This window comes from Ictalurus furcatus, chromosome 2 (genome assembly GCF_023375685.1).
Source record: "Ictalurus furcatus strain D&B chromosome 2, Billie_1.0, whole genome shotgun sequence".
NCBI lineage: Eukaryota > Metazoa > Chordata > Actinopteri > Siluriformes > Ictaluridae > Ictalurus > Ictalurus furcatus.
In genome coordinates this window covers 27,577,120-27,591,615 of record NC_071256.1, presented here as the reverse complement: position 1 = coordinate 27,591,615, position 14,496 = coordinate 27,577,120, and the positions used below count along the sequence as shown (strand labels likewise).

Here is a 14,496-nt window from a genome sequence, read left to right as displayed (position 1 = left end):
TAGCAGATCAGCCAAATTAAAAACTGAAGAGCTATTAAATAAAGAACTACAAAGGAAAAGAATGAGGAATGAAAATAAAGGGGTATGGATAATGATGCAGTTTCATGTTCGTATTTCTAAGCAACGGGGGCAAGAGAGGTGGCAGCACCTAATTATGTTTATTGGGAAAAGTATGTTTGCAGAATACTTGATTTGTTCCTTGATATAAAATAAATGGCCACATAGTGACATTAATGCATTGGCTTTCTGAGGGAGGTGGTCAAAATAACTATACCTTACATTGATGATTATATTCACTTAGCTTCAATAGGCCTGAGCCTGTATGAATTTCATAGTCCTTTCAGACATCTAAGTCAGAGTTGGAGTGGCAATTGGTGTGGTAAGGTTTTTTTTTTCTTTTCTTTTTTCCAGAGTGGCTACCTGCTGAAATGACTCTAATGACTTGGAGCTGTCATAAATGGTACACGTGTAGAAACGTGTGTGCTTTGTTTAAAACAAAACAACAACAACCAAAAAGTAATGCACATTTAGCACTAAGTAGACTACACTAAGGCAGTGCTTCTTAATGTCTTCAGCACTCCCCAGGCATCCCAGACAGCCAATATATTTAATCTGCTCGAGCTGGGAAAACACACCTCTGCGCTAAAGCGTGAATGTGCAGTCCTCAAGGTGAGGGTCACGCACTTCGGCCACGCGCCGCACGGTGGCGATCCTATTCCAGCGCCGGCTGCCTCACTCATTCACCCGCACCCGTACAATTACTCGTGGCTGAGCTGAGCTCAGGGTGCAAGGCGAACGCTGAGGGTGGGGGGGAATACATATGCCAAAGCGAACGGGATCGCCCTTGTTTTTCCTCCAGTTGTTTGCGCGGCTCGCTGATTCTACACCGCCATCTCTCCCTCGCGGACTGGAATGGAATCTCGCGCGCGACACAACTTGACCGAAGGCGGCTTTACACTGAGGCAGTCTGTCTGCTCGCTGGTTTGTGTGGAGTCGACAGATTGAACTCTTTTCCAGCAACTTTTTAACGGAACCCGGGATACTAACGAGCAGACGCGTTACTGTGCAGTCCGTCTAATTCTTCAACCAGCCTTATTCGGGTTTATTAACATTCATTCAGACAGACTGAGCGCGCGTGACGCACCGCAATCTCTCCGAGCGCGCGCGCAGGGAAAAAGTGGTACTGACTTCCGAGCAACACGTCCTCTCTCTCTCTCTCTCTCTCTCTCTTTCTCTCTCTCTCTCAGAGACTCTGAGGAAAATGTCCGGCTGTTTGTTCACCCTGAAGCGGGGGACCGGCTGGATTCTGCTGTTTTCCGTTTTTCACCTCACACATGCTCAAGGTAAGGACGCGGGTGTTTTCAATTTGGAAACGACTTCGAGTTTGGACACTCTTTTTATTTATTTATTTATTTGTTTGTTTGTTTATTTATTTAAAAAGCATTCGCTCCATCCTCGTTAAGAGTCGCCTCAGTGGGCTGGGATGCTGTCAGCGACATTAGCATTTTTAACATACAAACCTGTCAAGACTGTCAAATAAAGGTGTGTTTTGTTTCGAATATGACACACACACACACGCGCGCGCGCACACACACACACACATAACGGGTTGTGGAGTCTTCTTCATGGACATAGAGGTCAGATTCCCTTCTTTACTTTTAAACAGTGGTCATGTGACCTAAATCCAGCTCGTTTTTAACACAAAATATTTTTTTTGTAAATATGGCTTCATGGAGAGAAAATGCACTTGTAGACTGGCCACTTTATTTGATTCTCCTGCCTTGTAGCTGCACTTCCTGGACGTTAAGGTGCACTTTGTAGGAAATTACTGACTCTGGTCCATCTGTTGCTATGTATAATTTGTCAGCCCAGCTCTCCTCTGTCCATCAGTGGAAAGACCACCACAGGACCACTAGTGAGCAGATTTGATTTGAGCGGTGGACCATTCTCAGCACAGCAGTGACACAGTAGTGAGTGGTCAGATAACGCTTAAGACAAACTGTACAAGGATAAATAAACTAAATGTCTACAACATGGACCAACAAGGTAGGTTTGTTTATTAAAGTGGCCAGCAAGTGTTCAAAACCCCACTTATTCCTTATACGTTCTTACCAGTTCTTACACACACTACCGTGTCAGTATGGAGGGCTTTTTCCACTGATGGATCGTGATGTGTCGTTCATGAACGGTTCGTTCATTTTGAACGAATCTTTAGTAATGAGTTGTCTCAGAGAGTGATTCGTTCATTTTTGCTCGCACATGTGCTGCAACATCCACATGGCTTCTGTACAGGAAACAGAAATGACTAGTTCACGTCTCGAGTCTTCGGGTTCGAGTCGTTCATTCATCATGTCACAGCCCCACGGGAGTCAGCCTACGGGGCGGTCACAGGATGAACGAACGATTCGAACCCGAAGAGTCAAGACGTGAACTAATCATTTCGGTTTCCGTGGAACAGACGTGACGAATGTGACGTGAAAAATGAAAGAACGACTCGGATCGGGAGGCGAGGTGAGGTGAACTAACAGACTGTATCGCCTGAAGACCTAATTCTAAACTATTAATTAATCATTTCTCTTTCTCATAATTCAGCCTTGGCTGTGTTAGCCTATAGTTTATTTTTGGCGTAAGTACTAGATGTGCTGGGGAATTCAACATGTAACATTTTAATTATATTCAGCTGAAATGAACGAAATGACTCGAAAAAAGATTCGTTCATTTTGCAGAACGAGATTCAAAGATCTGAGTCAGTAAAATGATCAGAACTTCCCATCACTACTGATAGATAAAGTAGAGGGGGTGATGAATTGCCTAATGCAAAAGACGGGCATCCTTCGATATTTATATACCTACAAAGTAACAAAAATGGTTCCTTGATAAAACAGCAGATATGTGTATGTACCCAATACTGTGGCCACTGAATGAATATACTGTATGTATATATTTAAATTATACCTCACTGTGATTACAAATAGCCCAATCGAGCTAGTAACCACACAGTCTAGCAATACTGTCCAAGCTTCCTGGAGCTTTCTGAATCATAGCTGTAACATGCTCAAATGGCCCATTTACACCATACTGCTGGTTGAATCACTGCAAAGCGTTTTCTCATTCTTCAGGTCGTTGTGTGAGACGGTTGCCATTCATGTGCCAGTAAAGCAGCAGGTTGACCTCTGAAGATTAAGCTGCTGTCATGTTTTTGGATCAGAAATGGCAGTGATTGCCATTTTTCAGCAAATCAAATGACTTTCCATTTTGGTCTTGGGGAGATTTGACCTTTCGACATGTTTTGCTTTGTCAGTGGGGTCCCTTAGTTGCTGTAAAAATCATCCAGCTGTCCTGAGGCAGATGGTTGATATACAGTCCAGTGATCCATTTTGTTCGACGGACCTCAAAGTACATGTCTCGGTGATTCATTAACTGCAAAGTGGCTCGGATCTGGTATTGTACATTTGATAATCACAATACTTTAAGCACCCCTTTGCTGAAAGCAGCATAATCCTTCAGCTTCGTCTGTCTTTGAACAAGTCACACTATTATCCAAACGCTGCCAGCCTTAAAGGAGAATTACTCAGACATACCTGATTATGCATGGCACAGTGGCAAGGCCACTTATTAGCTTCCTGCTCTGGTTGCGTAGGCTAGAAAATCACTACTCAGAGTTTGTTTAGAATCTCTTGGTTTTTTTCCTTATTGATTTAAACCTTGACCTTGTCTTCAATGTCCTTGAATGGCTTTAAGGGAGCAGGAACTAGAGATTAAAAGGCCACCACCCTCCAGTCAGTCAATGACCAGAGAGTGAAAATGTTCTCACTGCCACTGTGTGCTGATAAGCAATTATGGGAATCCACTTGGTGCTCCTTGGAGGTGTGAGACTGCACAGGTAACTTGGGGCTCCTCTTAGGAGAGGGTGCCCACCAGGAGCAGAGCCAGAAAGTGGCATGATCCTTCACAGAAGGTGGTATCAGAGCCACCAGCTTACTCTGTTTCATGCCCTCTCTCTCTCTCCTCTCACAAAGCTGGAGTATTTATTCTGGGCCTGCTCGCTAATGAGCCTCCATGCCACTGCCTCGCTGTGGTAAATAGAATGGGCTCAGTCATCCTCACAGAGCGTCTGGAGCTCAGAGGGTTGCATAAATTAGGGGAGCGTGAAAGCTGAACGGGTCCCTGGAGAAGCAGAGGTGTCTTGTGTTTGTCTGTTTTTTTTTCCTGTACCGAGAGACAAACACAATTCTCCTGCTGCATTAACAGTTTGCCGTGCTTTAATTCAAATGGGGAAACCTGACAAAGTCCGCGCAGGAACCTGCTCCAACAGTGGCACACATGCCAGCTTATTTTATATTCACTTAGATGGCTTAAGAAAATAAACCTCTGATGTCACGATTTTCACCTTGTGCAAGAAAAATCACGAAGAGGTCAAGTGGTGGTGAGGATCTCTGAGTACATTTTCGCGGTTTAGTCTAATATACTTGTGTGAGTCTGGGTGTGCATAACCATGTGTTTGGAAGAAATCATGGTTTCAGCATTGACATTCTGCGAGTCCAAGACGGAAAATTCAAGCGACAGCTTTCTGACATTTCACAATCATTAAATCTTGTGATTATATTGTGAAATCTTGTGATAATCCAGCATTGCTCAGAAAAGTCATTCATTTGAAATACTCTAATCCTGACATGATTACAGGCATTCTATTCCGTTGTTCATTTAAGATCCTCTACAAATGCAAGCACACGCAAGTAAAATAAAAAAAAGGCACATGCATATACGTCAAGTCGTCAGCACACATTAGTTTGTGCATAAAAAGGTCAGAATAACACAAGTTTAGGATTTACTCAGATTTTACTTAGAGTTTAGACCTTAGAGATTCCCACTCTTTCTGCTTGTTCCCCACAAGGTCTGGGTTTGATGTCCCGTAAATGTTGTAATGAGCAAGGAGGGATATGGTACTCCCATTGCCATGCCATAATTATGCACGCACACACACATTTTTTTGTGGCATATTTATCAGCATTCTGCGTGACACTTATTTAATTACATGTCTCCAAGGCTAGGTTTTCGAATGGGAACAGATGCCTAGTGACTTTAAAAAAAAAACCCCCATCTGTTTCCAACTGCTCCAAAGTCCGGGGTGAATCTGGATGAAGCCTGATTCTAGCTGTGACTCGCCAGCCGGTGCCCTGCTGAACCATGTCTACTGCCACAGTCTTGCACCGTCTTGCACCGTTCATTCATCCAGTCAGGGTGCAGAGGTTGGTCAGGAGAATAGTGAAATCAGCAGGAAATCATGTACCCCGGTGACCCGCATATACTGCTGTGTAGATGGAATGTCAAATGCTCTTCTTTGTTTTGGCTCCTGGTTAATTTGCCAGAGGATCGATAGCAGTCTGATAGGAGAGGGAATGTCGCCTCTGCATGTGCACGCTTCAGGAGGCCTTTTAACCGACTCACTCGAGCGGCAAAACTGTGTTTGTGGTTCAGAATGGGAGTGTAATCAGATTAGTTTGGACTTTAGGCCTTGGCACACAAGGCCCTGCCCGGTAATTGGCATGAGCTGCAGGGGTATGACTGTCAGTGTGGATGTGGGGCAGAATGCGCCATGTCTAGCACCAAGGCCATGACACGATGCCATGTAATGTCACCCCCAAAGAGATCTGATTCTCTGCCCACGGAGCTTCTGTACTGCCATGCTGTGAAAAAACCCATTCCATTATTTCACTGTTTACAACGGCTGCCGGCTCAAATTTGCCCATTTTCTATGCGGATTTAGTCAGTTCTTTCGCAACCCAGTTCATAAAATTCCCCTTTGTGAAATAGATAGCGTATTAAAGTCCTTTACGTCTTGATGTGATCAAAACCATTCCGGATATGTGAGTAAAATGATTCATTTGATATAATCTGATAAGGTGGAAAAGAAATGAAGAAAGGACAAAAAAAAAAAAGAAGTAGGAAGAATAGAAAACGAAGGAAGAGTGATGGTATGTACTTCTAGATTAAATACTTGATGGAGGGGGTACCAATAATTCCACAGAAAACCCACTACTTCAGGGCTCATTTAAATCAAAGCCGTAAAGTGAGTTTTCTTTCCGTGTTGGGTTGTTTACTGACAGTGGAAGCAGAAAACCCCTAGGGTGTAATACGCTTAATAAATGTTCTACATGTGAACTTGCTTTGGGGGAAGTCATGGCAAATTACAATATAACCAGCAGGGTATAATTTGTACATTGTTGCCAAACTGTAAATAGAGTTTAAAATGAGTGGGTTGGTGAATTGTATGCAGTGAAGTGAAATATTAAGAAGAGAAAGACAGTGAGATTGTTGGGTGTGTCCTCACATGGTTAGGGGTAGATGCTCAGCCAACGCCAAGCAGTCAAACCAGCCTGTTTCCTAGGAACAGACCTTGTTCACTGATTCATACAGAGCTTGGGATGGTTAGGACTACCTTGGGATGGCTCAACTGTACCGAAGAAGGAAATATGGAAATATGGTGGAATTGTGACTGTGTCATTTGCTCAGTGCATGCAGGCTTGTTTCAGCCCCTGGGCTTTTCAGTGTAAACATTTAAAGAACAGAGCACATCAGCTCAAAGAAAACTGCAATGAGAAACAAAGCCTGCTACAGCTCCTCTCTCATTCAGTCTCCCTCCCTTGGGATACTGTGAGCTTATTCTTGTCTTGTGAATAAAGTAGCAAAAAAAAAGGCACAGGCAAAAGAGACGTAGTGATATAACCACTGACAGAGATTGAAAAAGAGGGCGGGAGGGAGGGAAACAGAGTTTGGTTGTTGATTTTTTTTCCCCCTTTATTTCACATGTGTAAAATAAAAAAGCACCCATTTTTGTACAAAGGAATATATAAAAGAATGCACTCAGCTCCACTCATATAGTTGTGTTCCCCCATGTTCAGCAGGAGGTATGGATTTCATCCAGGTATAGCCAATTAAAATGGATAAATTTACCCACCATACAACCTGGTTCTTACTGGAAAACACATCAGTAGGACATGGTGCAGTTCTGTGTCACTAACTATGGCATGGATTTGGTCATGACACTCTTTATTCTGAACTGTTGCTTTCATTAGTGGTAGTTCCTTTCAAGCAAGTCTGTGCAGAGACAATTTTGGACAGAATGGTCTTAAGCATAAATAGGGCATCCTGAGCTCACTACCAGGCCTCAGCCTAACCAAATTTTACTGCTTCTTAGTACATGCTTCTTGATGTTTTTTTTTCTCTTCTATATTCTGAATTACATGTTTTCTAGTAAAACTATGCAGTGCTTTTTATTTCAACACACTTTTTGTGCAACAGTGTATTTCCATTAGAACTATCAGAATGGAGGTCACTCAGATTTCTAGGGCTGTAACGATACACTCATGATTCAATTCGATTCACGATACTGGCTTCACGATTCGATTCTATTCGACAAAATGTTAATCAAGAAAAATTATGACTGAAAAGACTCCTTTTTTTTATTTCAAAATCATAAACAATGCAAAAGAATGTCCATTTTTGTCTGTATTCAACAACAAAAAAAAGTAACTAAATTTTGGTGACAGGAAGATGTTGTTGTGGGTGAATACATAAAATGAGCACAAAGCATTAACATTTATGATAAAAGTATGACATATTGTGACCTAACTTTTGTTTGTGTATAACTTGTGTATAACGCTACTGTTGTTGACGTTGCTGTCGTTTATGGCAGTAAAAAAACGACGGGCTAATTAATGTTAAAATGCAATTTCAATGCAAGTAAAAAAAATACTGAATCGTTGAAGAAATTTGATAACCCTGTCATAATGTTTATTTTGGATTATTTTGAGATCTTTGACACAGTTCATATTTTCATTAAAAATAAAACATTCTTGATCCTAAGTAAAAGTATCATTTTGACATTTTTTTGTTGCATCAGTGCACAAACAATTAAGAAAGATCACGGACGAATCATTTATTTTTCCCATCCCTACAACAAAACACACATCATTCCCAATATTCTTTTCATGATCATTCACACTGTACGTAACATGGGCCTTGTTTATAGTCTGCTGAAAGCCATTATTCTTTCTGTTTTAACGCAAGAAAGCCAGCCAAGTTGCCTTGCATAACAAATGAGTTAATGTTAATTAGCGTACTGTTAATGATAATTTGCTTGTGAGTAGGCTTGTAGCCAGTTGGCAAGTCTGGATTGAGTATTTTACATGGATAGTCATATTAAAACTGTTAATGCTTTTATATTAAAATTGATTTAGCAAATAAACAATTCAGAAAAGAACACAACAAATTCTCAACAGTGGTGCCTAATGCTGGGATGATGCATCAGGTACTACACAAGAAGCGTTGCCCAAGACTGATGAAGTCGAACCTATTCTAGCTGTAATCCCGTTGCAGGGTTGAGTCAGTTGTGCATGGCCAAAGCTTGGACAATGACACAGTAGGGTTGAGACCCTGGTTGTAGGTCCTCACATCGGCAGTCACGTCTCTGCGCATATTTGTTCAATATGGTTCAATATAAAAAACAATTATTATACATGCTGACCAAGAGGGCACTAGTACATTATGAGGGCAAATGAACAGGACACCAAGATCCCCCCCGAGGTCTGTTCCCACTTTCAAGGGGGGAAAAATCATCTGAGTCCCTCTGAACATGCTGTGAGCCCACAGTTCCTGGACCATAGCGAGGTCTATGCAGAAACCTCCCTCTCCTCTGTCTTGACATCGGGAAGGGTAAATGATGGAAGGGCTCTTGTGGATTCCCTGCCTGCTCTTTGTGGCTGTGGGCATTTGTCACTGCTGCTCTCGGCATTTGTCCTCATCCAGTTCACCCATCTTCCCTCGGTTTTGGCAGGTAGTTGAGACCCCGGCCTGGCTTAGAGCCTCTGGATGCATCATACAGCTTACTGCTCGCTATTGATTAGCACAAATGCAACACACTTCCTATTGGTGTGGCTAGAAGCCAGGGAGGATTGGATGGTTGGATGATGCTACCATTTGTCTTCTCATTATGTTCCCTGCTTTCCTTTTTTTCCCCTCTTTGCCTGTACCACAATACCCTGTAGTAATGCATCTATAACTAGATCTTTGTCACTCACTTGCAGTTCCTCAAAATAAACTTCCTTCCTTGCATGGTAAATCTGATGAGGCATGGCCTGGAAGAAATCAAAGTATCGGGGTGGTCTCCTTCAGTGGGTCTGTATGTCTACACAAGGAAATGTGTGTATGTCACTGGCCTCAGTAGTAATATATGTGTGTGAATGCCTTGCCAATCAGGCTGTGTATATGTCAGTGATTCACCTCTAATCTCTTCATTCCTGCAGTCTTTATTCGTAGAGTCCATGTGCTATGTGACTTCGTTATTTGGCATTTCAGGAAATTCCAGGTCGATGGTGATATTTTGTTCATGCAAATCAAACATCTCAGAAATGTTTGATTTCCTGTCTGTGAGTCAGGAAATATATTGGGTCCTCATCCGCTCAGGCTGCTGTTGATGAGCTCAAACACCGGAGCAGTTGAGAGAAGAGACTTTAGTCTGCATGGACTTCCCCCCCCAAGGCCATGACTATGAATGCCTTGTAAAATTAACAGCTTCGCTAGACTTTTAGATTAGTAGCAGTTAATTAGGTCCATTGTTATGACAGTGAGGTATAAATCTTAAAAAACGTTAATTCCTATGTGGCATAGGCTTGTGCCCTGAATGATTTAATAGTAGCTTGTGGAGTTTTGATAGACTGGGAGGTTAAACGTGCTAACTGTGGTGTGTGGCAATTTGCACCTCTCAGAGCAAAGAAGCCTGACAGGAATAAAAGAGATCCTTGACAGATATGTTTGGCTATTTATTTTCATTTCAAAGCACAAAAGTAGAATCCAATAATATTGCTTTGATGTGTTTAAACAGATGTGAAAATATGCTCGGAATGCTTAACTACCGCAAATTTCGTCTGAGCGCTACCCAGGTGCATGCAATTGCCTGGCAGGCTTTAACATGATGACGTTGCAAGTGGGACATGAAACGCATCCAGAGTTGGCTGCCACATGAGCTAAATTCACCATGTCTGCCATTTAAATCAATTCTGGTCAGTGAGGGACGGAGTTCAGAGGAGAACTCTTTTTTAATATCTACTGCCACAGCTACTGTATCTCAGTTTATTGGATTCAGCAGCAAACCTCTGGCACTGTTAATAACTGCTGGGCGACTTTATAATATAAATCATTTTATTGATTGCACTGCTTCAGAGCTCAGGTTTGTCACTTACTTGAACCCAAGAGAACTAATGCAGCGAATAACCAGAAATCAGTTTCAAAATGTATACACTTATATAGAAAGGTCAAAAATGCACTGAAGAAGCTTTTGTTTTTTGAAGTAATCCAGAAAACTAAACTTAATACACAACATTTAAGCATTCAGTCTCCTAACTTAAACTATTTTTAAACTGTATTTGGAAGTGATACAAAAATGTATCTTTGTTATAATGCTCAGAATTCCTTTATGTAGTTAGTAAGCAATAAGACACACTTATTATAAGCCACAATCCTTAAACATCACATTACCATAGCATTAAAGTGCACCTATTATGGTTTTTCAAATATTACCTTTCAAATATTATATTTCATGTAGTTTTATATAGAAGTTTCAAAAACAAAGTGCACGACAAATGGAGTTATTGACTCCCAAAAAAAAGGAAACGATTCTGAACAGCTGAAACGAGTCGTTAGTAATTAGAGCCTTACTTCCTGTACTAATCTACAGGTTTGTAACAAAAAGCCCCGCCTCTGGTCTTCATTGGCTGCTCACTGACAGCGGTAGACCAATCTCAACATACTGGGACATCTGACCAATCAGAGCAGAGTATGCTCTCTGAAAGGAGGAGTTTAGAATGAATCCTTTAGAACGAATCATTTAACGAGTCGTTTGTGGCACGGGGGGAAAAAAGGTAATGCTGCAGTTTAAATTATGTGCACATTAAAGCGTTTTTTGGCCTTAATGATATGCATGTAAATCTATTGTAGGAGACCTTTAAAACAAAATTAGACACATTTCAAAACCATAATAGTTGCGCTTTAAGAATGACTCAGTGTAATGAATGATCATTTTTGAAGGATGGTAATGGTTAAAAAGTCCACCGTTTTAGACACGAGTACCCAGAACATACTGAGGGAAATTCTGACATGAACCTCTAACTGTCTCACATGTAATTACCCTGGAAGCAGTGCTCATGTTGAGCACAATTTATTCAGGCCTTTGAACAGTTTTCGAACAGTCAAGCATGTATTAATGTCTGCAAAGTACATGCAGTAACCCGGCATCGTAGAGCACTGAACGGTGCTGTCCTGGTTTGTGCTTGGCTGAATTCGTATTTTCAGTGTGATTTCTTTGGTCAGAGTTGTGAGTGTGAACATCAGCATTCAGCATAGTCTGTCATTGAGATGGAGCATGCCATCCATTCCATTCTGGACATCACATTTGCCACCAGCGTATAAAGCGCTCTGGCTAAGAAGCCTATCTTATACACTCTACCCTCTGGTAAGGTCACACCTCCTCTAAACAGTTTTATTGTTTTCTTCTGAAGCATCTTGTAAGACAATATCTCGGGCTGATGCACTTTGACTTGGACAACCATGGCATACAAAGGTCACTGATATATGAAGGGAAGGGAAGAAGTAGAAGGAGAGAAAAAAATATTCCAGACATATCAAAGATGTCATGGCTGAGGGGAAAGGACGCTTCCGTCAGCCCGAATCAGTACAGCATCCCATGATCTGAGCGAGAGCCTGACGTCAGGGCCCAAAGCTTCAGACCTGCGGGGTTTCAGGACTGAAAGCTGACACACACAGACACACACACAGCTCTAATTTAAGAGTCAGATGGTATACCTAAATATACTTTTTGAATGGGTAACTCCTCTTGAGTTGCTGATTAGGGTTATTTAAATTGTTGTTTCGCTCAAGATTGTTAACAATTTCAAACAGTGATTTAAAGTGAATTAAAAACTGCTTAAAATTTTTGGACCAAAAACATCAGAGATTATAAGGCAGCAGTTTACATGGAAACTTGCCTGCTAATGCTGGTGATGAACAAAGTAAAGAGCTGAGAATGCTAAGGCTGAATTTGGTAATCGAGTATTCTATCAAGTATCCTCATGACTAACTGATTCATCAGATAAAAAAGTTGTCCAATAGGGTTTGTGATTTGTTGATAAAAAAGAGTAAGTATAAAAGTAAACGCATAGTAAGCATCATTATATAGTCTAAATCAACTGTATTATTATTATAATTGATATATTTTTTGAAAATGTCATAGTATGAGAAGATATTCAGTTCACAGTGTATATAGTGGGGGTCAGTTTCCTTTCTATGTGGAAAGGAATTTTCATTAGGCTGAACTTAATTATTCATATTTAAAATTAATATAATGCATATTTCAAATTATAATATTAAACCATACTAATTTGATTATGAATATGAAATGTGAGAAATGATTGAAAATCCTGTTTTTTTCAGGATATATATATATATATATATATATATATATATATATATATATATATATATACATATATATATATAGCTAGCCTATAGTGCCAGTGGAGAGGGGACTCACTCCACTAGAGAAAGTTCTATTTTAAAGGAATGTTTATTATAATATAAATGCACAATATGGCTTATTTACATAAGTAAATACTTTATAAAATTATGTCTATAATTTTTCATATGGCAGCATTGATCAATGGTCTTTTATAAAGTTTCAACCTAATTAGTTATTTAATAACAGGTTAATAAAATGGTTGCCTGCGAATACCAGAGTCTGGTGCCTTGCCTCTGTGAATGGATGCTTCCTGTTTAAATGCTGCAGCATGGATGGTATGAAGTTGTGAAGCTCCAGCTACATATATTTTCTTTTAGTTTGGATGTGAAGTGTTCCCAAACACTTTCAGTCCATCCTACTTTCTCTCTGTGCCTCCATGAATTCAATTTGCAGTCTAATGTATATTCATATACACTCACGCTCTATATTATTAGGAATACTTGTACACTTGCACATTCATGCAATCATCCAATTTACTGAAACTGGGCAGTTTCAAGATTGGAAACAGACCAGGCAACATTTTTTCCAATCTTTAACTGTCTAGTTTTAGTGAGCCTGTGCCAATTGTAGCCTGGTCTTTGTTGACAGGAGTCGGACCCGATGTGGCACTTTGTTGCTGTAGCCCTTCTGCCTCAATGTTCAATGTGCGGTGTATCCTGAGATGCTTTTCTGCTCACCATGGTTGTAAAAAGTGGTTATTTGAGTTACTAAAGCCTTTCTTGCAGCTCAAACCAGTGAGGCCATTCTACTCTCATCTCTCATCAACTTTTGCCCACACAACTGCCGCTCACTGGATGTGTTTTGTTTTCCTCACCATTTTGTTTTGCATAAAAATCCCAGAAGATGAGCAGTTTCTGAAATATTCAATACATCCCTTATGGCACCAACATCCATGCAACGGTCAAAGTCTGTGAGATCACATTTTTCAGTCATTCTGTTTGATGTGAACATTACCTGAAGCTGTTGACCTGTATCTGCATGAATTTTGCATTGTGCTGCTGCCACATAATTGGCTGAGTGGATAAGTGCTTAAAGCACATTAACAGGTGGAATCTTAAAATGGAGGAATACAATTGTTAATCAGTTTTGGGTAGAAAAGGGGAGCTCAGCTTGTTAAAAGTTTAAGGCTATCAGAACACATTTACAATACTGCAGTCTGAACAGCCAGAAGAGCTTAAACACAGCCTGTTTGCACCATAGGGCATTCAAGAGGGAAAATATAATTGTTCAGCCAGAAGGCTAAGAGAGGGAAGTGTGAGGAGAATAAAAGTCAGTGGAGGCTGTGTAAAGTATAATTATAGATAATTAGTTTTCACAGTGCAATGAGATACTATCGGTCAACATAACCTAGCTTATGTTTAACACTATGGTCCTTTGTTTCAGAAACAGCTATCTGGTGTTAATCATCTTAATAATCCTTATAAATTCGTGCGTGCCTACATTTTTCCTTCACTCTCTTCGATATCTTTCAATGCACTCTATTTAGGAATGAAGCACAGGTGTTTGCATCACATAGTGGGCTGTTCTGTTTGGTTCTGGAATAGAGCAGTATTGAGAGGAAAAGATGACAAGTATAGAAAATGTTTACATTGGATATATATATACTCCTAAAAGTAGATCTGAAACCTTCTTTTCTCTTTTCAGACATTAGATTAGAAAAAAGTAGAGATGGCATGATGCCACTTTTTCTTTTCCCATAACAATTCTAAAATACTAAATACTAAAACCTTGTGTATCATCTCATATCCATACCCATTCTATATTTTTTTTCGTTAAAACCAACTAAGCTTTAAAATTATGTTTCTAAATATATTTTGGAAGCATTTCACTTTTTTAAAAATACATGAAAAGACACATAAAAAAAACATGACTTGCACAAAACGCCCGGGTTACGCATGCAACGATGAGATGTTGCCTGAGCTTCA

The 14,496-nt window shown here is 40.4% G+C and overlaps 1 protein-coding gene across 1 annotated transcript in view; it reads left to right on the top strand.

The window, feature by feature from the left end:
* Positions 1-1,149: 1,149 nt before the first annotated feature.
* Positions 1,150-14,496, top strand: part of sdk2a (sidekick cell adhesion molecule 2a) — a 166,608-nt gene continuing 153,261 nt past the window's right edge. Inside the window, exon 1 of the mRNA XM_053612331.1 lies at positions 1,150-1,343. Coding sequence (XP_053468306.1) covers positions 1,262-1,343 — 82 coding nt within the window. The 5' untranslated portion in view covers positions 1,150-1,261. The remainder of the gene's footprint in view (positions 1,344-14,496) is intronic.